Raw genomic sequence first — 24,024 nt, forward strand, 5'->3', positions numbered from 1 at the left:
TGCTGGGATGTCTCAAATTGGTCTGCAAATCGGTCATGGCTTGGTTTGCCATGTCTAATCCTTTTTGAAATATGACAGGATATAAATTACTAGCAAAATAAGTAAAAACATTAGGGCTTGATGAGTTTCCAAATGCCTTTCTTCTCAATATTAGATTCTTCATATTCCCTTCTCCCCCTCAATTTTTTTCTCATCCAGCTGCTCCCTTTCCATTTTTTGGTGAAGGTGGCGTGTCTTATAATACTTCTATCTCATTCTTTCTGGCATTTGCAATTTCTGGGAGATCTCCTAGGTCACTGTGGAAGGCTACAACTTCTCTGAGCCCTCACTTCTGGATTACAAGGGTAGAGGGAGCGGGCCGGGAGGATCACCCCTGTGTCCAGCCATGGACAGGGGCTTCGTGCTTGTGCCAGGTTGGGTGGTACCCAGTGGTGATGACTTTGCCGTATGACGAAAGGAACTAGTGTCAGCAGGGTCCCCTCACATTTACAGAGTATCATGCATTTAGATATGACACTTCATTTAGCCTCACAGCAGCCTTGCAGCTTACTCCCTGCTGATGCTTCAGAAAAACAGGCTCAAGACAAGTGAGTAATATAGCACCAATGTCTTAACCAAGACCACAGGTAACATCGGCTTTGACACGCAAGGCTGCCTGGTTCAAGGCCTGTGCAGCTGGTGTTGCCTCCCAGCTTCCTGAGCAGTGACCCCCACCACCAGCCAGTTAAGGTTGTCCCAATGGCCCTAAGTGGCCTTACAATAAAGCAAGGCTTTATAACGTTCAATAACGTGTTTTTTTCCCCTTAAAACCAAAATATCAACATCACATGATCACAAGAGCAAGAGGTCCCAGGATCCAGCCCAGGTGTGCGCGGGTCCCTGAGCTCACTAACTGCATCTGGGTCAGTCTGGAGGGGGCAGTGTGGTGGCCTGCCGCTGAGCCCTAATCCTGAAGTTATACATCCTCTGGATGGGCAGAGCCTTAGTTCATGTGACAAATATAAATGGTACAGCTGCGAGCTGGAAACGTTAAGGCTGGGAGAAAACTTTGAAAAATTTTGGATGTAACCCTTTTACTCCACAAGCAGGGACACTGAACCTGGATACTACCAGGTGTCTTGCCTGAGGCGTCCCGATAGGTGCCTCTGTATGTCTAAGTCACTCGAAAAATGTCATCAGAGCCGTAGCCTGTAAGTCAGGCTCCTTCTGTGGCCAGGATGGAGTCAGGGCCATGATGGGGAAGCCTACAGAAGTCTGGGGCTGGAGTGGGAGGGTTTGAGGAGAGGACTCCAAGGGAAGAGGAGTGGAGATGACTCCACCAGGATGGAAGAGCTGGACTTAGCTGGTGGCATAAAGCCACTGCAGGCACCAGCTTGTGCAAGATGTGTTTAATGGCAGCCCGGGCCAAGGTGGGCTGGAGTGGGCTTCGGCGGGAAATCTAGGAGGGCAGAACCAGCCTGGCGGCACTGGCTCCTAGCTGTGCACCAAAACATGGAAGTTAGAGCCGAGGACTCTTTCTTTTTACCCAAAGCTGCAAACATAAAATCTCCTTCACTGATAAACTGATGCTTCTGAGACTTCCGAGTCTCCTCTCTTCTACTCCCTAAGATGACGGCGCTCTTTCAAGCTTTGGTCTGCTTTTACTTCTCGCTCAAGCCTAATGCAATCCTAGATTCCTCCAATCTCTCATAGCAGTCCTGTCTGTATGTATAAGGGGGGGTGAGCAAGGGAACGAATGAACTGTTTATTCATTCAGTGATTTAGCATGTACTCTGTGCCAAATACCATACCAGACAGTATACACACACCTGATCTCTTGGAAGGCTCACACGAATTTCCTCTTTTATTAAAACCAATGTGCAAACTTGAATGTGCATCAGAATCACCTGGAAGCCTTGACCAGGTTGCTGGGCTGAATCAGACTTTCTGATTCGGGGCAAGACTTAGCGTTTTTAACCAGTTTCCAGGTGCTGCTACTGCTGTGGTTCAGGGACCACGCTTTAAGAACAACTGTTCTAATAAATGTGCTGACCACCTGGGCACAGTCCAGAGACAGAGTGCACATTGGCTGAGTACTTACCGTGTGCCAAGAGGAAGCAGGATCTCAGGGAGGCGAGGCCCAGAGCTGGGAAATGACGTACCTGCTGCTCTGCCTGGTTCATGCTCTCCCCTTACAGCCTCAAGGTCAGTCCAGTTTTCCTTCCTCTGAGCAATGTGTGGGTGAGAGTGGAGCTTGAGAGGTTAACGGAAGGACAGGTGTCTTGTAGTCAAGTGTCTTGTGATGGAAGGGGCTCCTGACCCCGCAGAGGCAGCTATATCACAGTTAATCAGTAACTCACCATTCCCCCCTCCCCCCAGCCCCTGGCCACCACCATTCTACTCTCTATCTCTATGCATTTGACTACTGTAAGTACCTCATATAAGCGGAGTCATACAATATTTGTCGTTTTGTGACCGGCTTATTTTATTTAGCATATCCTCAAGGTCATGCACATTGCGGCATGTGTCAGAATTCCCTCCCTTTTTAAGGTTGAGTAATATTCCATTGCATGGATGTACTATATTTTGTTTATCCATTCATTGATCAATAGACTCTAGGGTAGCTTCCACCCTTTGGCTATTGTGAGTAATGCTGTTATGAACATGGGTATACAAATATCTTTTTGAGACCCTGCTTTCAATTCTTTTGGATATATACACAGAAGTGGAATTGATACATCACATGCTACACTACTTGGGGGAAGAGAAGAGGGGGAGAGGAGTGGTAAATAAGACCATTTGTGGCTCAATTAAGGCAGCCCTTCCCCAAGAAGGGAAAGCTGGTGGAAGGAGAGGGAGCGGGTCCTTTTGTATGAGGACCCCACGTCATCTGGGAAAGACAAAACAAGACCCAAACCTTGTTCCCTAGAAAAAGACCTAGAGTTAAGGGGATCTAGAGTTAAGGGGATCTAGAGTTAAGGGGATCTGTCCAGAGGGACCAAGGCCCATATGTTCAGAAAGGTAGCAAGGTCTCTAGATCACCTTGAGGAAAGTGGGAGTTTAGGCTGGTAACTCAGGGTCCCCATAAGGACCTAGAAATTTGTGGGAGATGGCAGGATGGGATGAGAGTGTGATCACAGCTGACCTCTTCTCTCAACCCAGCCACCTGCCACAGGGGAGTGCCTTCTAGAGAAAGGGTAAGCCTAGGAGGATGTCTAAGAAAGCTGTTACCTTGGTGCCCAACGGGGGACACCATGGGGCACCCGGGCAGAAACCTGGACCAGCCAGGGCATCCCAGCAGCTGTGCACCAGCAGCTATAAGATGTGTGACACCCACCCCAGCAGCAGAGCTGAGTGTCACTGAGAAGCAACAGCAGGTGGGACCTGCCAGGACCTCTATCCCACTTCCCGCTTCCAGCATTAAGAAGTTGGACTGATACCATTCCACCTCCATCTCCTTTGGACTAAATAAACCTACAGGGCTCTTGGACAATTCAGGAAAGGGATGACCTGAGAGAGAAAAACAGACTTTCCAATAATATGGATCAGGAGGTCTCATGCAATTACTTCAAAACAATAAAGGAGATGTGGACATATTGATACTCTGAATTTGTGGGGCAGATCATTCCAGAAATACAGAGGCATGTTGTCCTGCACAGTTCTGGGGGCGCCATCCTCATCACAGTCTATGTGACCAGGACCTCCAGGCAGTGTTCACATGCAGCCTCCACGGCCAGATGTGGTGACGGCCATATGTAAACAGGTCTGCAGTCCTATATCTGAGATCCCCAAATCCAAAAGAGAAAACCTGAAGTTTCTTTCAATTCCTTTCATGATAAAACCTGACCTGAATGGATATCTGTGGGGTTTTTTTTGTTTCACTGCAGAAATGTCAATGTCTTTGAGTATAGGGGATCACCCCCAAGCCCACTGGGGATATTACAGTATACACTCCATGCCAAATTACCCAAATCTGAAGCTTTCTGAACTTCAAAACACCCCTGGCCACAAGGGTTTTCAATAGGGGACTGTGGAGCTGCATGTAATCTCAAAATGGTAACAGTGGCCATCACTGGGTGGTGAGATTGCAAGTTATTTTTATCTCCTTTCTAATACTTTGCACGTCCCAAATTATCTGCACTGCATATTACTGTTATAATCAGAAAAAAATATTTGTCATGTTTTTAAGAAAACGTCAGATAGCAACTCCTCCAGCTTCAAGAGCACATTCAGGCCACCCCCAGTTACATCCCTTGACTCCACCTCTTGAATGTGACAGGCTTCTGGGCTGCCTCCAGGGACTAGAGCCCTGTGGGGGATGCCTGCCCAGCTCCCCAGCTCCTCCCAGCCCTCTCCCTGCTGCGAAGCTGCAGTCCTGCTTCCTGGGCTGTGCACCCGTTCATTTTTCCCTGCCTCAGGGAGTTCTTGCACTAAGCTGGCTCAAAGCCCAGCATGCTTCCTGCCCCCTCTGCAAGCAGCACTCCTGAAGCTGCACCCTTCCCATCCGTCCTCCCTGGCAGTGGCCCCAAAGTACGGGGACAGCAAGTTCCGTCCGGGCCTGGCCACTGGGGATTCCTGTTTTCACTCCACCCCCCACCAGGGGTGGGGAAAAGCTGGGTGCACACCCGGGATCTCTGACTCCGACCGCCCTGGCCCCTTGTCCATCTTCCTGAACCTGAACCTTCTCCCCAGGACCCTGCCAGCTTGAAAAAACTTCACATTCAAATCCTCCTCAGAGTAGACTCCCAGAATATGTTTATGCTCATTCTTTGCTGTGGTCAAACCCACACATGATGGAAATGGACAGATCTGAGTGTGTGCCCACTGCCCTTAAAACAACACAGACTCTGGGGTCTCGCAGGGCCCGACTGGGCCACGGCTTGTCAGCTTCCTCAGGGGGGAGCATCTCCTGGGCATGTACTGGCCTCAGAGCTTCCCTCCTCCTTTGTCTCCCAGGTCATATGGTTCTCCTGACTGACAAGTGTGGTCCAAGCAGCCACTCAGCTGACGTGAGCCAAGACCGCACCGCCCAGACCAGTGACAGGGCTCTTCTGGGGTCCCAGGGCCAGCAGGATTCTGTGTGTAAGTGGTATTTTCATAGAGCAGCCCGGCACAGGGCTTCCTCCCCAGCTCCCAGGTCAGTCAGACCCTGGGGTGGAGAAGTTGCAGCCGGAATGCAGCCACCCAACTGACTGGGGTTTAAGGCAACCGCCATGATGGTTAGCACATAATCACCTGAATCCTCGCAAGTCTCTTCTGAACCCGAGGCTCAGAGAGGTGAAGCGACTTGCTCCAGGTCATGCTTGTGAGGTATAAGTGAGGGAGATGGGATTTGAACCCACATCTGGTCTGACTCCAAAGTCCCCACCACCTCACTAAATTATACGTACCACCTTCACCCATGATCTCTAAGGCTCGGGAACTCGCTTGACAGATGAGAAACCAAGGCACCGAGCGCTTGAGCCACAAATGCACATCCCAGTTCCACAGGAACCAGGCTTCTTACTAACTCCGATACAGCCTCCACTCTACCACCCACCCTGGCTCCAGTGGTTAGCCAGGGGGCTTCTGGGAGTTTTGTGCTGTTGTTTCTATATTTGGAGGACTTTTTGGTCTTGTTTGTTTCCTGGATCCTTTGTTTGTGTGGCCCAGGAGATGGAGCACATGTCACCCTGTCTCGAGATTCTTCTGAACAGAGCTGGCAAGGAAATGAGAAAGGATCCTAATTAGGGGGCGATAACCCCACGGAGAAATTCAGATTTTTGCAGCAGGCCGTGTCCTTCCCACAAGCCCTGTGTGTTTGTCAGATGTTTATAGAGCCTTCATTAACGGAGAGCTCCCTTAGATAAGAGGCCTGAGTACAGCATCAAGGGCCAGATAAGAACAAGCGGAGGACACTTCGGGGACGGCAGGCGGGTGAGAGCCTGTGAACTGGCCCGGGTGCGCAGTGCAGAGCGGTGGGCAGGACAATGCGGGCCGGCTCCTTCCCGGCTCCTCCCCGCACCCGCTAACACACCGCGGCTGCCGCAGTCTCCGGAGCAGGGCTAGAGCATCCCAAGATGTGCCACGGGGCGCTCTGGGTGGCCCTGCCTGTGCTCTCCCTGCTGGCCTGCTCCGCGCAGGGCAAGCCACTGGAGATCCGGGGGCGGGGGTCGGCTGGGGCAGATGCCCACCGCCTGCTAGGCGGGCCCAGAGGTGAGCGGGAGCGGGGCACCTTCGACCTGAGGATGTTCCTGGAGAACATGAAGGTGGATTTCCTGCGCAGCCTCAACCTGAGCGGGGTCCCTTCCCAGGATAAAACCCGAGCCGAGCCGCCGCAGTACATGATCGACCTGTACAACAGATACACCACCGACAAGACATCCACCCCCGCATCCAATATCGTGCGCAGCTTCAGCATGGAAGGTAGAGTCGGCTCCACCGGGGCGCCCCGGGTCGGGGTGGGGGACTCAGTGGTCCAAGGCTGTGCTGCCCAGTATGGCGGCCACTGGACACGTGGGACTTTACGTTTCAATTTAAATTAATTTAAATGAAATAAAATTAATAATTTAGTCTCACTAGCTTGGCTGCAAGTGCTCAGCGATCATGCATGACTATGGCTACCCTATAGGACAGTGGAGATTATAGAACAGTTCCATTATTGCAGAAAGTTCTACTGGACAGCTCTGCTCTAGAAGATTCTCCCTCCCTGAGCCCAGAGCCACATTTAACACAGTAGGTGCTGAAGGAATGCCAGTTCCCTTCCTTCCATCCCTTCCCTACCTCCCCCTTCCCATACTGTCCCCTTCCTACTTAGACACAGACAACTTATTTAGCCTCCAACTAACTGGTATATTTTTAAACACCGAAGGAATGTCTATTTCTCTCTCATCAGAAGGTGTTTAAAATTCAGATAAATTCCTCCGAGAGAGAGGCATTAACAACAAGAAGAAGTTGTCCGAGGACAACTTAATTATTTCCTAAATATAAATTAATTTCACTGATTTAGGAGGACTAGAAGATAACGAATGTCAGCTTAGGGCTTATGTCCACTAATTCACACAATGTAGGTGACATGATCTTGTGAGCAGGGAAGCCAAGGCTTGCAGACTCTGAGGGAACTTGCCCAGTTCACATATTAGTTACGCAGCTGGATTCTGACCCAGGCCCACCTGTCTGCACAGCTCACTTTCCCTACAGCTGCAGCCTCTCTCTAACCAGCCAGGCACTCAGGGCTTCATCCCTCCTGGGCTTGAGACCTGCAGACTCTTAACAGGTACACGCCCTAGCTAAAGGATGCTGTGGTCATGCTGCGTGCCCGGCAAGGCTGTATTTTCTGATGGCCCAAAAGAAGAAGAAAATTCTGAATTTTATGTGAACTTGTCTGGTTTCTAAAACACTGACTTAATTTTTTTGAAATGAAGTCTGCAGGGCTTAATTTTTTGTTTTTTAATGTGGTCTGCAGGTCATACAGATACTGCCAGTGTCTCACTATGCCCATGGGGCGCGTCTGTAACCTCTGCTTTAGGGAAAGGCCAGGCTTCTTTGGCTGGACCTAATCACCAAATCCTGTAGTCTGGGAGCCCAGCATTCACAGCCATCTCAGTGACCCCTCCCCACTCCCCCCATCATTGTCCATGTCCTGGAAACAAGTGCTCTGATCTGATCCCAGCCCTGCCTGTGGCCAGTACTTCTGTGAAGGCCAATTATGCTTCCCTTCACAGATGGCCTGAGTACGGCTCAGAGGGGGAGGGTACTTGTTCTCTAAGTGTCTGATGCAGTCCCAGGGGCATCTTCTAGGTGTGCCACAGTAAGAGCACAGCAGGTGGTTAATGCACTGCTCATGGACCCCACTCATGACTCACATATGCCACGGTGGCTCACCACATGCTGCAGGAGCTGGACTGACACATCCATGCTGGGTGAGGGGACACAGAGAGCTGTGGGAAAGGCCACGTGCTTGGGGGTGGGGGAGCTGTGCCCAAGTAGGGAAGACGGTCTTAGGAGGACACAGAAATACTGATTGAGCATCTGCTGTGAACCAGGGACAGTGTTGGGTAAGTTCCATGTGCCTTCTTGTTGAAGGCTCACACCAACACTGGGAGGTTGGTAGGATGAGTCCCATTCTACAGATGAGGAAACTGAGGCCCAGAGAGACTCAGGACGTCTCCAAGGTCACAAGCCTAGAAGGGAGAGAGTCAGGATTAGCACTTCAGTCTGTCAGATACTGCCGGGTTTCACGACAGCACACAGTATCCCCTCATGTTGGCACATAGTAGGTGCTCAAAAAACACAACTTCTCTTCCCTCTTTGCGACCAGGCCATGGTATAATAGAGATGTGCTAATGGCCGGGTGTCAGCAAGGGGAGTAGGAAAGTGAAACAGTTGTGCGGCTAAAAGGCAAGGCCTATGTATGCCTAACATGACCAAGCCGTTGAGGTTAATATATTTTTCCCTCAAACATTAAAAAAAATCATCCACTTTCATTTTGCTCAGAAGTTACAATTCTGAATGGTTTTTTACACCATTTAGGTGCTGAGATTTTTAGCATTGCCATAATGTTGGAATTTTACCATCCCCTCCCATGATCTCTCCTTTAAAATCATACACTCAGGATCTGCACTCTGAGGCTGACAGTGTGCTTTTCTGTTTTGTTTATTTGATTCTTTCTTTTTTTTATAAAGTGAGGATCGTTATATATGCACTTTGGATGCATACATAGGATGTATGCAGTTTGGCAGTTAAACACCCTAAGTCCCAGTCTCCACGTCTGTAAAAGTGGAATAATAATTAGATCTTCTGGGGGTCAGTGTGAAGAGAAAAGTGAAATATAGTATGCAAAGCTCCTGGTGCAAAGCTGGGCACGTAGTAAATGCTCAGTAAACAGCTGGAGCTGTCAATTTCAATGCGATGCATCTCCTGCCTGTTTTTCTTTGGAAGATGCCAAACGTACGTTTTAAAATATCCTTCTAGGGCTTCCCTGGTGGCGCAGTGGTTAAGAGTCCGCCTGCCGATGCAGGGGACACGTGTTCGTGCCCCGGTCCGGGAAGATTCCACATGCCGTGGAGCGGCTGCGCCCATGAGCCATGGCCGCTGGGCCTGTGCGTCCGGAGCCTGTGCTCTGCAACGGGAGAAGCCACAACAGTGAGAGGCCCGTGTACCGCAAAAAATAAAAATAAAAAAAGCTTTTAAATAAAATAAAATAACCTTCTACATTAAGGGCTTAAGTGAAAACAAACAGACTTGATAGAGATAGACAGTGTCATGCCAAATGCCCTTTCATCTAAACCATGAGTCTCAGCTTTGGTGTCATGAAAACAGACTCTCCCAGCAGATGACTGTCACCGTGTATTTGCATTTCAGATGCCATCTCTATAGGCGCCACAGAAGACTTCCCTTTCCAGAAACACATCTTGCTCTTCAACATCTCCATTCCCAGGCATGAGCAGATCACCAGGGCCGAGCTCCGACTCTACCTCTCCTGTCAAAGTCACGTGGACTCCTCTCACGAGCTGAAAGGAAACATGGTCATTTATGATGTTCTGGATGGAGCCAATGCCTGGGATGCTTCTGGGGGAACCAAGACCTTCCTGGTGTCCCAGGATATCCGGGACGAGGGCTGGGAGAACTTTGAGGTGTCCAGTGCTGTGAAGAGGTGGGTCCGAGCAGACCCCACTAAGAGCAAAAACAAACTGGAAGTGACAGTGGAGAGTCACAGGAAGGGCTGTGACAAGCTGGATATCAGTGTCCCCCCCAGCTCCAAAAACCTGCCGTTCTTTGTCGTCTTCTCCAATGACCGCAGCAATGGCACCAAGGAGACCAGGCTGGAGCTCAGGGAGATGATCGGCCACGAGCAGGAGAGTGTGCTCAAGAAGCTGTTCAAGAACGGCCTGATGGAGGCAGGTGAGAACAAGGACGACGAGGAGGAGGATGTGCAAAGCCACACGGCTGTGAGCTCGTCTTCGGCCAGGCGGAAGAGGAGTGCTGGGGCCAACAACCACTGTCAGAAGACCTCCCTGCGGGTGAACTTCGAGGACATCGGCTGGGACAGCTGGATCATCGCGCCCAAGGAGTACGATGCCTTTGAATGTAAAGGCGGCTGCTTCTTCCCCCTCGCTGACGATGTGACCCCGACGAAACACGCCATCGTGCAGACCCTGGTGCATCTCAAGTTCCCCATGAAGGTGGGCAAGGCCTGCTGTGTGCCCACCAAACTGAGCCCCATCTCCATCCTCTACAAGGATGACATGGGGGTCCCCACCCTCAAGTACCACTATGAAGGGATGAGCGTGGCCGAGTGTGGGTGCAGGTAGTGCTGGCCCGTGGGTGGGGGAGGCAGGGTGGAGGGGGCTCCTAGTGAGAGGTCCTGTGTCCTGCTGGGCATGACAGAGACTAAGTCCACCTGGGTGGCAGCCTGGAGAAGGAAGGGGAGCCACCAGGTCCTTGTGGTAAAGACCTGCTCTCCCTCTCACGGCCCACCCCAAGCACACACCACTGGGTTGAACTGCAGGGGAGGGGATGCCGAAGGGCAATGGGGGTTTGGGGAGAAGAGGAAAGCCTGGAAGTGTTGCTGGGGTGGAAGGGGAGATGAAGAAAAGGGGACAAGAGAAAAATTATCCAGAGTCAGCAGAAAACTGAGCGAAAACGAGGCCAAGGAGTATAGACGGGAGATGCACAGAGATTAATGGAAATTAAAGGACGTGAGAGGCATGGGGTTTATTCCAATAACCTCAGGGAGTGAAGGGGAAAGGAATGGGCTGTGTGCGCCACACCCACTCCACGTTATTCCCACAACCTGTGAGATGGGCGTCGTGACTCCCAATTCACACACTCGGAAGCCAAAACTCGGGCAGTTCAAGTAGCAACAGTCAATGGCATGATTCCAACCCACGGGTCTTCATAGGTCTGTTGATCACCGAAGCCCGGGACCTCCCCAAGTATCCCACTGAGGTTTAGCAGGTCGCCTGGTAGCTGAGGAAAATTAGACTTTGGTGGCTGGGGAGTGCGGGGCAAACGGAACTGAGGCCGGCCAGTACCCAGCAGGATGACTGGGCTGCTGGTCACATCCAGGGAATGTTTCGACTGCTCCGCACCTGTGCTGATTCAGTGTCCAAGTGCTTTTTAAGATGACCCCTAAGTCACTGAAAACTATCCCCTAAAGCAACTGCGGGATGGAGAGAGGCAGGACGGAAGCCCTCAGGTTGCAGTGAACGCTGTTGGCTGGAGGTACTTTGACCTGCTGGTTCATACAGGGTCACTCTCCGCCATGGACTCAAACCGCAAGATGGTTTGGAAGGGGGTGCACAGTTAACCCTGAGGGATGGGGCAGCCCATGGCCTGTGTCTCTGCAGTTACTTAGCACCACCAGTTCACCAGCATCACACACCATGGGCTCCCCTCCCACAAGGACTCGGTGGATGACAAGACCTGGATTTGAATGTGTTGGGATAAATGTGCTCTTGCTTCGGTATTTGCAACATCCCTATTCTTACTCCATGTACTCAGGTGAAGACGTCCAGTCCTCCTGGGTGAGGGCTCCTGGCCACTGGCAAACTCGGGTCCTTATTGGCCGCATTGGATACGGCTGTACTCGCTGGCTTTCCTGAGCAATGTGTGTCCAGCCCTGGTCCTGGGCTTGGGCCTTGGGACCAGGCTCCTTCCCCACTGACCGCAAAAGAGGACCTCTGACTCTTGAGGTCACACATGGAATGGGGTGGACTAGGAAGTTCTGACCGCTGACCAGAGCAGAGCCTATAGGAGGCCTGGAGAGACCTGGGCCATTCCCACTGGTTGAAGTTCCCAGAATATTTTTTTTTAATGGTTTGTGTTAAATGTTTACATGGAACCAAAGAACAGCTTTAACACAAAAATGCAATAAAAACATTATTGTTTAATTACTGGAGTTACAGAAAATGCTAATTCCTGGTACAACAATGTTGCTCAATTGTAAGGAAGGATGACAGACGTCTTTTAGTCCCGGTGGTGTATTTCTGTGTCTGCATCAAAGTTTCACTTGGAAATAAACTCAGAGTCTAATCTGTGGCCTTTCTGGAGTGTGAGGCCTGGGCCTGATGGTCCCCTAGCCCCACACTCCGCCCACCGCCCCCCTTCAGGCCCTTCTTTCCCTGGGGGGAAGTGGAAAGGAGAGCCACGGAGAGGAGTAGACACCTGTGGGCGGTGTCTCTGCAGGTTGGGGGGAATGGGCGCATCTGTGTAAGAGCCCGTGTGTGGGTATGCGGGCCTGGGTGTGAGCAGGTGTGAAGTGGATACTTGCAAGTGGACAATGACAGTCAGCCCCATGCCTTCCTTGACCTCCCCACACGTCAGGGGCCGGAGGCTGGGCTCTGTCAGAGAGACACATCCGGCCGTAAATCCTGTCTGCCCGGTGTCCTGGGGCCTGCACAACCCTTCCAGCCTCTGCTCCCTCTACATCCCTGCTCAGACGCCCAGCTCCAGCCAGATATACCGAAGGCCACCCGCTGTTCTCAGCCCTCAGGTGACTGCCGTGGCCACCCCGCCCCCAGCTCTGCAGCCCAAGTCCACCTTCCATGAAGGCCCAGCTCTAGTGCTGCCCACACACACCCCTTGGCCCCACTCTTGATGCTCCCATTCTGAACTTCTTGGCTCTAAGGGACATTACAGTGCTCTTGTCTCCTGGTTGCCATTGGCCTGGTGTGGGGTCCTACTGACCTCTTATCTTGAGCCCTCTGGGGCACCGAGTCCTCTGGGGACAAGGCCCAAGGGCCTCTAGCCTCAGTCACTCCCTGGAGGGCTGATGTGGGTTGTGGCTCAGGACAAAGTGATTAGGATGGATGTGCTGGGACAGAACTTGCAAGGAGATCTGGAGAAATGCCCTCTGCCTTCCATTTCACTGTGTTCTTTCCACCAGACCCTCCAAAGCTTGGCCAGCCCCAGCCAGAGAATGAAATCCAACAGTCCCATCCTCTGGACACTCTGTTACGTGGCCACTCAGCCCTAATGACTAATGACTAATGACTGCCACAGTCAGTGCTGCATTTGTAGTGTGTCCTGAAGCATTCTCATTTTTACCCTCTCAGGGTGATGATCATGGATATGAAGTGGCAGTCCCACAGGGCCGCTTGGTGTCATGTTCTGCTCTTGCCATCTCGAAATTCATAACAAATTTTAAACAAGGGATCCACATTTTCGTTCTGTGCCTGGCCCCGCAAACGATGCAGCTGGTTCTAGATGCTTGTGTGGGGTGGCATCTTGGTTTCCCGAGTCCCAGGGACACTCTGGAGGCTGCTTCAGGCCCAGACACTGACAAGATCCTGTAGAACAGGGTGTTGGAGCCTGGCTGCTGAGAGCTTCCCCGGGGTCTGAGTGAAAGGACCAGCCCGACCGCTCCTCCCTGGCCCACGCCGAGGGGGCCCAGGGGCTTCTCTGGTCTGTGATCAAAGGCAGCAACACTGTTTGGCTCTCAAAGGCTGGTGCATTCCATCTATATGTCAGCTCCCATGGGAGCAGCCTGATACAAAGGGGGTCCCACTTTTCCCAGATGCGCCTTAAAGAGGAAGCCAGAGACTATACACTAGACAGGCAGCACTGGTGGCACACAGATGGCTTCTGTGAGACCAGACTGAAGAAACCTTTTGGAACTTCTTTCCTTTTCAAATCAGATCGTCTAACTCAGGTAGAAATCTCACACCGTTGTCTCAGCTTCCCTGACACCTCTCACTAGGACGAGCACCCCTCCCCGAGGGAACCCTTTTCATCAGCAGACGACTCCGGTCCTCAGAAAGATGTCCCTGGGCCTGCAGCAAACAGCTGCTCCTCTGCGGCTCTCTCCCGTGAGCTTCTGTTCTGGATGAGGGGTCCCTTCCTCCCAGAGAGCCTGACACCCGAGCTGTCTTGATGGGGGCTAAGGAGCTGGACAGTGAACATGTGAGCTTCGTGGCCCTCTCAGGACCCCAGTATCACACTTGCATTCGGGAGGCCATTTGGGGCCGCACCTCCAGTGCTTTCCAGGTCATCCACATCAGTGCCCAACTGTCCTTCCTTCGCCTGGACCATGTTCCTACTGGGCAGTGCTTGGCCGACTTCCTCCTCTGGCTCAGTGACCATCGCCCTGATTTGCCTGGGCTGGTCCTGGTTAACATGTGTTGTCCATGTATAATTGAAATTAGGGCCTCTGTTTGGATGACAGGTTATATGGTGTCCATAGTCAGGGACAGCTCAGGGGCCAATAACAGAGGACAGTTGGGAACAGCAGAGTGGCTGGAAGAGCACCGGGTGTGGGGTTGCCTGGCCTGGGCTCAGGTCCTGACCAGGTCGCTCACTGGTTCATGGTCACATCAATGGTCACTGAGTCTTGAGGTCCTTGCTTATCACCCCCAAAATGACATGCAAATGCTTCCCGGATACTTTGGAAAAGTTCATGTAGGTTCTCGTTTCTCTTTCTGAGTAATATTTGGAAAAACGTTAGAGCTACACTATTACCTTTTATTACACTCTTTCACTCTGAATCTTCATTTCTTTCCTCATTATCTTTTTTTATTTCCCTCCTCTTCATTTTTTCCCATTCTCTCCCAGTATCTTCGGCCTTCCTACCTGTACCTGGGTTGGAAGCAAGAGTCACCTCTGCCTACATGTGCCCTCTCCATGCACATGCACCAGAGGTCCTCCATGCGCTGGGCACCCAAACCTGAAATGTAGCCAGACATCTGGGAACTGCAAAGACAACTCTCTACTTCCTTGATTTGCCTGGACCCAGGGGTCTCATGGAGAAAATCTTGATGCCTCTTAATTATTGGGGTTCATACATATACAGACGTGTCTGATAAACCTGGAGAAAGAAATGCAAGAAGAATGGCTAAGTCATGGGGGAAAAGTGAGGTCAGCATCTGAAGCGCAGGCCCTGCTCACCAGCAATGTACCGATGACCCCAGACACAGGGTGAGGCCACCCCAGACAACACAACTGGCCAGAGAGGACTACAGGTACACCAGGCCAAAGAGCACCATTGAGAGGGAAAGCTGGAAGAACTATAGTATGAGGGGTGCTAGCTCCCTGGTCTTCCAGAAAAGAGCTGGCACAAGAAAAGGGAGACTTTTCTTAGTGCCTGGAGAGAGAGAAAGAGAAAGAGGGGAGAGAGAGAGAGAAAGAGAGAGAGAGAGGAATGAACAGGAGAGAGCAGGAGACGGCCCTCCTGGAGGGTAGATGCTCAAGGGACATCAAAGGTTGAGGACAGCTGAGCCCAGTGGCCTGAGCAGAGCCCCAGGCCTTCCAGGGTCTGCCCCATGACCTGTTCCAAGGCCTCCTGGTGGACCTGCTCTTAGATTTCCAAGGTTGTGTTCCATTCACCATTCCCACCACTCCCATCTTATCTGTCTTATTCTGTGGATTCCCATGGGATTGGGGGAGATGTTCTGGGTTCAGGCTTCACATCAGCATCCAGCAGACTATCTTCCCTGGAGTCACAGAGACATGGCATTGCTGGGGTTACTAAAGCCATAGGGGATCTAGGCCCTACTCATGTCCCCAACCCCACCTCTCACCACAAGTCCACGCCTGGGGTTTCGACACAGAGAGAGGAACCAAAGCCCAGGTAAGGGAGGATGGCAATGTCCTCCCTTCCTTCGGCCAATCCACTGCTCCTCAGCTCTGTGATCTTGGGCATGTTCTGTAACCTCCCCAAGCCCCAGCTTCCTCACCCATAAAATAGGAGGAAGGATGGTTTAGGAGAAATCACCTTAGAAGCAGGATGTGAACAAGACCTATGAATGAAGGCATCACCCGTGAACAAATACTTACTGCACGAGACCTTGCAGACTTGGGGCAGCAGGAAACCTACTTGACCCTTGTTTACTATTCTTACGGTTTTACGTCTCTGGTAAAAATGACTGCTTAGGCATAAATTCTCTCCAGATTTAATTTAAAATAAATCTCAGGGCTTCCCTGGTGGCGCAGTGGTTGAGAGTCTGCCTGCCTATGCTGGGGACACGGGTTCGTGCCCCGGTCCGGGAAGATTCCACGTGCCGCGGAGCGACTGGGCCCGTGAGCCATGGCCGCTGAGCCTGTGCGTCCGGAGCCTGTGCTCCGCAACGGGAGAGGCCACAACAATGAGAGGCCCGCATACCGCAAAATAAAATAAAATAAAATAAAATGAAATAAAAAATAAATCTCATTTATTTGTAAAAAGCATGCGTTCCCAGAACCTCTTTAGGCCCTGCATGCCTGTGCTTTGTCTTTAGGCTGGTTCTGGCCACAACTTTCATTGTCTGTAAACTTGAATTTCTGTCCTCACTGCACAGAATATGTTTGATGCAGGGAAGAGTCAAGGCAGCCACGCGCTTCATAGAGGTTTACCCCCTGCAGAGAAAGCATGTGGGTGATGTTCCCACTGCCGTTAGGACCTTGGTCACTACTCAGAGCGCCAGACACACCTCAGAACTGATCCCAGTTCAAAGCACCACCCACGCCCCGCCCCGCCCGGCTCATCGTCTGGCACACAGCGGCCCCTGGAGGTGCCAGTGGGAGCTGCACCCACAGTTACCCTAGGTCTCTTCTACATCAGACAAATGATGTTATCTGGGGGCTCTGAACACTTCTTATGTGAGTGATTAACAGCTGGAATGATCTTTATTCTGGGACTTCAGTTATTGTTTTCCTTTCGTGGCACAAAACTGTAAACATGCTTTGTTGGGAAGTGGGAATAAGGAATAAACAGAACCAGCCCTTCCTTGCCTAGAGCAGTACTTCTTAACTCTTCAAATAATTAAAATAATATCGATTCTACATGAACTGTCCCATAAAATAGAAAAACTTAAGGAATAGGAAGAGAAAAAATCCTTTCCAACTCATTTTATGAGGTCAGAACTACCTTGAAAGCAAAGCCAAAAGAAAAGACTACATATGGATATCCCTCATGAGCATGCAAAAATCCTCAAAAAAACACCAGAAAATTGAATCCAACAACATACAATAGGATAATACATAATGACCAAGAGAAATTTATCCCACAAATAAGACTGGTTAAATATTAGAAAACCAATCAATGTAATCAATCATATTAACAAACTAAAGAGGAAAAAACATGATCATCTCAAAAGATGCATTTACAATATTTAACATCTGTTCATGATTTTCTTTTTAATTCTTAAATACTAGGAATATAAGAGAATTTTCTTAAACTGATAAAGAGCATCTATCAAAAAAAACAAATATACAGTTAACATCACACTGATGATGAAAGACTGAATTATTTCCCCCTAGGATCAGGATCAAGACCCCAGAGGTCCTAAGGAGTGCAGTAAGGCAAGGATAAGAAATGAAGTCTGTAGATGGGAGAGAAAGAAATACAATATGAATACCCCTCTAGAAAACTCTAAGGAATCTATTAAAAACATAGTGGATGAATAAATGAGTTTAACAAGGTTGCAGGATATAAGATTAATATACAATGAATAACTAGAAATTAAAATTGTAAGAAAAACATATCATTTGCAATAGCACCTGAAAATAATGAGAAATACTTAAGTATAAAACTAACAAAATACTGAATGGGAGAAAATATTTGCAAATGAAGCAACTGACAAAGGATTGATCTCCAAAATTTATAAGCAGCTCATGCAGCTCAATATCAAAAAAACAAAAAACCCAATCCAAAAATGAGCAGAAGACCTAAATAGACATTTCTCCAAAGAAGATATACAGATTGCCAACAAACACATGAAAGAATGCTCAACATCATTAATCATCAGAGAAATGCAAATCAAAACTACAATGAGATATCATCTCACACCAGTCAGAATGGCCATCATCAAAAAATCTACAAATAATAAATGCTAGAGAGGGTGTGGAGCAAAAGGAACCCTCTTGCACTGCTGGTGGGAATGTAAATTGATACAGCCACTATGGAGAACAGTATGGAGGTTCCTTAAAAAACTAAAAATAGAGCTACCATACGACCCAGCAATCCCACTACTGGGCATATACCCTGAGAAAACCATAATTCAAAAACAGTCATGTACCAAAATGTTCATTGCAGCTCTGTTTACAATAGCCAGGACATGGAAGCAACCTAAGTGTCCATTGACAGACGAATGGATAAAGAAGATGTGGCACATGTATACAATGGAATACTACTCAGCCATAAAAAGAAACGAAATTGAGTTATTTGTAGTGAGTTGGATGGACCTAGAGTCTGTCATACAGAGTGAAGTAAGTCAGAAAGAGAAAAACAAATACCGTATGCTAACACATATATATGGAATCTAAAAAAAACAAAAAACAAAATGGTCATGAAGAACCTAGGGACAGGATGGGAATAAAGACGCAGACCTACTAGAGAATGGACTTGAGGACACGGGGAAGGGGAACGGTAAGCTGGGACGAAGTGAGAGAGTGGCATGGACATATATACACTACCAAATGTAGAATAGGTATCTAGTGGGAAGCAGCCGCATAGCACAGGGTGATCAGCTCGGTGCTTTGTGACCACCTAGAGGGGTGGGATAGGGAGGGTCGGAGGGAGGGAGACACAAGAGGGAAGAGATATGGGGATATATGTATATGTATAGCTGATTCACTTGGTTATAAAGCAGAAACTAACACACCATTGTAAAGCAATTATACTCCAATAAAGATGTTCAAAAAAATTAAAAACAAATAAATAAATAAAAGTTAGGTTATTTGTCTTTTTATTGTTGAGTTGTAAGTGTTCTTTATATGTTCTAGATACTAGACCCTTATCAGATAAATGATTTTCAAATATTTTCTCCCATTCTGTAGTTAAATACCAGTGTCTTTTAATAAATAAAAATACTTTTGAGAACAAAAACAATAAAAATAAAACTAACAAAATATTTACATAATTTATATACTGAAACCATACAACACTGATAAATCAATGAAGACATAAATAAATGGAGTTATACCATTTTCAAAGATTGGAAGACTCAGTATTGTTAAGATGTCAATTGTCCCCTAACTGATCTATAGCTTCAATTCAATCCAAATCAATTGTCTAATTCTAAAATCAATTATTGGTATCTGAAATGTACATGGCTTTAGATAAATCCATATAAATCCAAAGGAACTAGAATACCCAAAATAATTTTGATGAAGAATAACTAAGTTCAAGGGATTACACTACATGATTTCAAGACATACTATAAACTATAGTAACCAAAACAGTGTGGTATTGGTGAAAAAACAGACAGAATACAGCAGAACAGAGAGTAGAGAAATAGACCCACTCAATTAATGTGGTTAATCACTTTTTGACCTAATGCCAAGGCAATTCAATGGGACAGGAAAGTTTTTTCAACAACTAGTGTTGGCAACTGGATATTGACATGGAAAAAGAAAATCTTGACCCCTTCCTCGTACAATAAAATAAATATACACATACACAAAAATTAACTCAAAATGGATTATAAATGTAAAAACTAAAACTATGGAACTTCTAGAACAAAATATTAAAGAAAAGCTTGGTGACCTTGGAATAGGCAAAGATTTCTTAGATATAGCACCAAGAGTATGAATCATAAAAGAAAAAAATGATAAATTGGAATTCATCAAGAACTTTTAATCTTCAAAAGACACTGTTAAGGACATGAAAAGACAAGCCACAGATTGCGAAAAAATATTTGCAATACATACATCAGGCAAACGACTCATATCTAAAATGTACAAATAATTCTTACTTGATCAATAGTAAGACAAAAACAGCCTCCTCTCCCTACCCCCTACAAATGCGAAAAAGGTTTAAACAGACATTTTACTACAGAATATATACAAATGGTCAATAAATATACAAACAGATGCTCAACACAATTAGTCATCAAGGAAGTCCCAATTAAAATCACAATGAGAAGGTACTATATACCCATTATAATAGTCAAAATTTAAAAGTCTAACCATGCATACAAATTGCTGGCATTAATGTGGGGGAATTGAAAGTCTCATATGTTGCTCGTAGAAATTTCAAGTTTGGAAAACATTTAGATTGTTTCTTAAAATGTTAAACATGCATTCTTGTCCTAGTGAAAATAAAAACATACATCCACGCAGAAACTTATACTCAAATATTCACAGCAGCTGTATTTGTAATAGTTACACTCTGGAAGCAAACTGTAGTTCTATCAACATGTGAGTGGATAGTAAATTGTGGTATATCTATACAATGGAACACTACTCAGCAATAAAATAAGTGACCCAATGGTACACTCAGCAGCATGTCTGTTTGTCAGTGTTTGCCTGGAGATGGAGACGCAAGGGGATGGATAACAAAGGGGCATGAGGAAAATTTGAGGATGAGGGCAAGATACATTACCTTCCTGTGGTGATAGTTTCATGGGTGTATACACATGTCAACACTCACCAAATTGTACATTTCAAAGATGGGCAGTTTATTGTATGTCAATCGTACATAACAAAGTTGTAAAAATATAAAAAGAAAAAATAGACATTTATTATATAATTGTAAAGTTACTAAAAATATAATAAAGAAAAAATAAATAAACAAGTGTCCAACCATTTGATTCAGCAAGCCCAGGTTTGGAAATTTTTCTACAAAAGCAAGAAGTACTAGTCCTAAGAACATGTATTTGAGAACACTTATCACAGTATTGTTTATAGAAGCAAAAACAGAAACAACTTAAAATATCTTTTGCTAGGGAAACAGATCAGTAAATTGTCAAGGACAATTATGCAGCCATTAAAAGAACAAACTTTATGCTTCAACTTGGAAGGTTGTTTCTGCTGTATGCTTAAGTGAGTAAAACAAAATGCAAATTATCCTGTGTGCTATTATGAGGTGACACTAGGTAGATGGACGGAGAGATGAGCATCATAGATGGGCAGATCCATGGATGGATGGACAGATAGATCTCCTACATATGTGCTTCCACATATGAACACAGAGAAAAGTGAAGTGAGGACAGCTACACATTAAACTGTTATTATTGGCTGGATGAGAAAGGCTTTGGGAGAAGATTGTTCATACGTTTATGAATTATTTAACTTGCAAATATGAGTATGTTTTCTTTTTATTTTTAGAAAAGTAAAAAGAAAAAGGATTAAAATAAAGTCAAGATTCAAATTGCTTTGAAATACATCTCCAAAATATGTTGGCTTGAGGGTTAGAGAGGGGACTAGAGAGACAGAGGTGAGAGAAAGGAAGGGTAATAAAATGTCAATGGTAGAATCTAGGAGAACGGGTCATGGATAGTTGCTGTGCCACTTGAAAATGACCATAATGAACACTGAGGGGAAAACTAACATAAAACAATAGATAGGTAGGTATGTAGATAGATAGATAGGAAGGTGAATGGATAAATAACCAGACAGACAAGGCCTCTGACCACTGCAAAAAGGGAATCCGTAATGTAGCAGGAGATTAGCTTTTTCTGGGATTGCCCAGGCTCCAGGTGTGCTCCATTTGACTCCCAGTAGCACACCATCTGTGCCACTGTCCCCCTTTTAATCTCCCTGGAGTGTGCTCTGGAGTGAACACTGTGTCAGGACCTTTCTCAGGTGTACAGACTCTCCAGATACACAGAAGCCCATGGAAGGTTTGGGTCTTCAGAAGCACTTGGTACCCCCAGGGTCCCTAAGACAACCCCTGCCTCTTGGGTTATCTCTCCCCAACCCCACCAGGGAGCTCTGATCACAGGCTGTCTGCCACTCGTCAGCTGCTACTGTGACCTCGGCTTCTTCATCATACCTACTGACACTGTCACAACAATACTGTGAGGCTCTTCTCCTTATCCTGTTTCCCTTTTGAGGAAGCCAAGGCACGGAGAAGTCATGTCACTTAATCTGGGTCTGTACTTTAGAAAGCAGTAGGGTTTGGGGACGGCTCCTGAGCCCGTGCTCTTAACACCTCTGCCCACATGGCTGCTTGTACAAGTGAGGGGGAGGCAGGGGCTTTGACTGCATCCCAACTCCAAACTCAACCCCCAAGATCACAACGGGACTCTCTGTAGCCCCGGGCCGACAGCTGGCCGAGGCTGCGTGGAAGCTCCTCCTGGCTCCCGCAATGGGACTTGCCCAGAACGTGCTCACCTTAGACAGCTGCCACCTGCTTATGCCCCCCTCATCTGGGGGCCAGGACACCCCTTCCTCCTGGAGAGCTTGGGGAACTCTGGGGACAGAATCTCCTCCCACTGGCCTCAGGCCACACCCACAGGAGGACACATCATCTCCCCTTGCAGGCACTAACCTGGGCACCTCGGGGACTTGCAACAGACGCCAGGCCTGCTCCTACATCCTCCCTGAGGCTCTGGGCCATCCACAGAAATCAAAGCCCCACACCAGCTCCAGGCATCGCATCCTGAGGCTGCATTTTAGTGAGTCCAGGGGAAACACTTTCCCCAGAGAGATACTTATTCCTGCTCATCTTCATCTGCACCTTTCCTGGTCCAGAGGCTTTGCCTGGGCTCAAGCGATGATGGAAAAGTGCCCTCAGAGGATGAGACTGGCATGTCCCGAGTTGTGATTCCCCGAGCGGCGGTGGAGCAGAGGGCTCAGCCTTCCCAGTGGGGACTAAGGAGGCCTTATTATTATAATAAATCAGTCTCACTTGATTGGCTGCAAACGGTGGAGTGATGTGACCATATGTCACTTGGGCATTAAACAAATCCTAATGAGCTAAGAATATGTTTGTTTTAGCTAATTGACCTCTTTGGCCTTCATCAACCACTTGGTAAACATCCTCAGATAATGATTTCCAGAGAGCGGATTGTGGCTGTCTAGCGTGCTGAGAAGGTCCCCCGGCCCCAAGACCACCTCCTCCGGCTGCCGGCTGAGGCACACGTGCGCGCCTGCCTGTGGCCACCCGGTCCCAGGAGCGTGCACTGGCGGTAACGGGGCGAAGGGAAAAGAGGGCAGCCAGGCGGCTCTCCCAGCGCTCGTCCCTGGCTATGTGACCACACTCTGAGCCATAGCTGTCTCATCTGTTAAGTGAGGGCAATGCCCACTCCCAGAGGGACGGGGAGACAAAGCAGGGGTTCTAGGGTCTAGGCTCCGTGGTAGGTATTCTTGGAAATCTGTGCCAAATCAGTCAGCAGCTGGACCCACGTCACTTCTATGTGAAGGAGCAGGCGTCCAGCAGTTCTCTGGGGACTGGTGATCTGGAAACCTGTGGGGTCTGGACCACAGACACCTAAGTCATCCAACTCAGTTCTCCTTGCAAGCAGCGGGCCAGGGGCCGAGCCCTCAACCAGCGAGGGTCTTCTTTAGCCAGGATAATGGGTGCTTGTTAGATCTCAGCACTAACTTCATCTGCCCTGGAATCACCAATCCCGTTCATCATGCCCCACAATGCAGTTCAGACATTTCTCTCCTATCATCTGAAAGCTGTCGGGGGGAACCACTTCGGTTACCTGGATGCATTAGCAAGACAGGGGAATAAACTTCAAGCCGTGAAGTAGATGGAGCCTCAGACTCAACCTTGGCACCGTCTAAGTGACGGTGACCCCACAGGCTTCTTCTGGCTGCCCTCACATCCCCCCACCTAGGATGGTGGGCTTCCGTTAGCTACTGAACTCTGTTTCTTCAGCTACAAAACAGAGCGACTATCTGACACGGAGAACTTATCAGTAATTGAGTGCTTCCTTCTTCCCTGATGCTGTCAATGCCTTGCCCATATTTTGTCACTTAATCTACACAATAAGTAAGACACTTCCCTAAGGCCACAGAGTAAAGTGTGGCAACACCAGGCCCCCAAGTTCTCCCTAATTCCAGAGGGGTGTGTCGCCCAGTGCAGTGGGGAAATGCTATTTACTTGCAGGTTAATAACTCTGCTTTGCAAGGTAGAGACTGTCAGCCTGTAAAGCATGGAACACAGTGCGTGGCACGTGGCAGGAACTCAAACGGTAGTTACTCACGTTAGTCTACCAGAGGTGGCGCAGCAAGATGAGACCCCACATACCTTCTGAGTCAAACCACTTCCGCCGCTTCTCCCCAGTCCCCAGGGCTGATGCGCTTGAATTAGACAGGATTAAAGGCTTACCGGAGCTGGAAGCTGCACCCCAACTCCCGTGTTTAGCCCCAGACCTTCTGTCCGCTGGCTGAGAAGGACGCAGGAGAAAGGCAGCC

At 48.3% G+C, this 24,024-nt stretch overlaps 1 protein-coding gene across 1 annotated transcript; it reads left to right on the plus strand.

Annotated features, from left to right (window-relative positions):
- The first annotated feature begins 6,008 nt into the window (after positions 1 to 6,008).
- Positions 6,009 to 11,825, plus strand: GDF2 (growth differentiation factor 2). The gene is made up of 2 exons (XM_067708910.1): positions 6,009 to 6,384; positions 9,322 to 11,825. The coding sequence occupies exons 1-2, from the start codon at positions 6,039 to 6,041 to the stop codon at positions 10,269 to 10,271; spliced, it is 1,296 nt and encodes a 431-aa protein (XP_067565011.1). The 5' UTR covers positions 6,009 to 6,038; the 3' UTR covers positions 10,272 to 11,825.
- The last annotated feature ends 12,199 nt before the right edge of the window (positions 11,826 to 24,024 follow it).

Source organism: Pseudorca crassidens, chromosome 16 (genome assembly GCF_039906515.1).
Source record: "Pseudorca crassidens isolate mPseCra1 chromosome 16, mPseCra1.hap1, whole genome shotgun sequence".
Lineage (NCBI taxonomy): Eukaryota > Metazoa > Chordata > Mammalia > Artiodactyla > Delphinidae > Pseudorca > Pseudorca crassidens.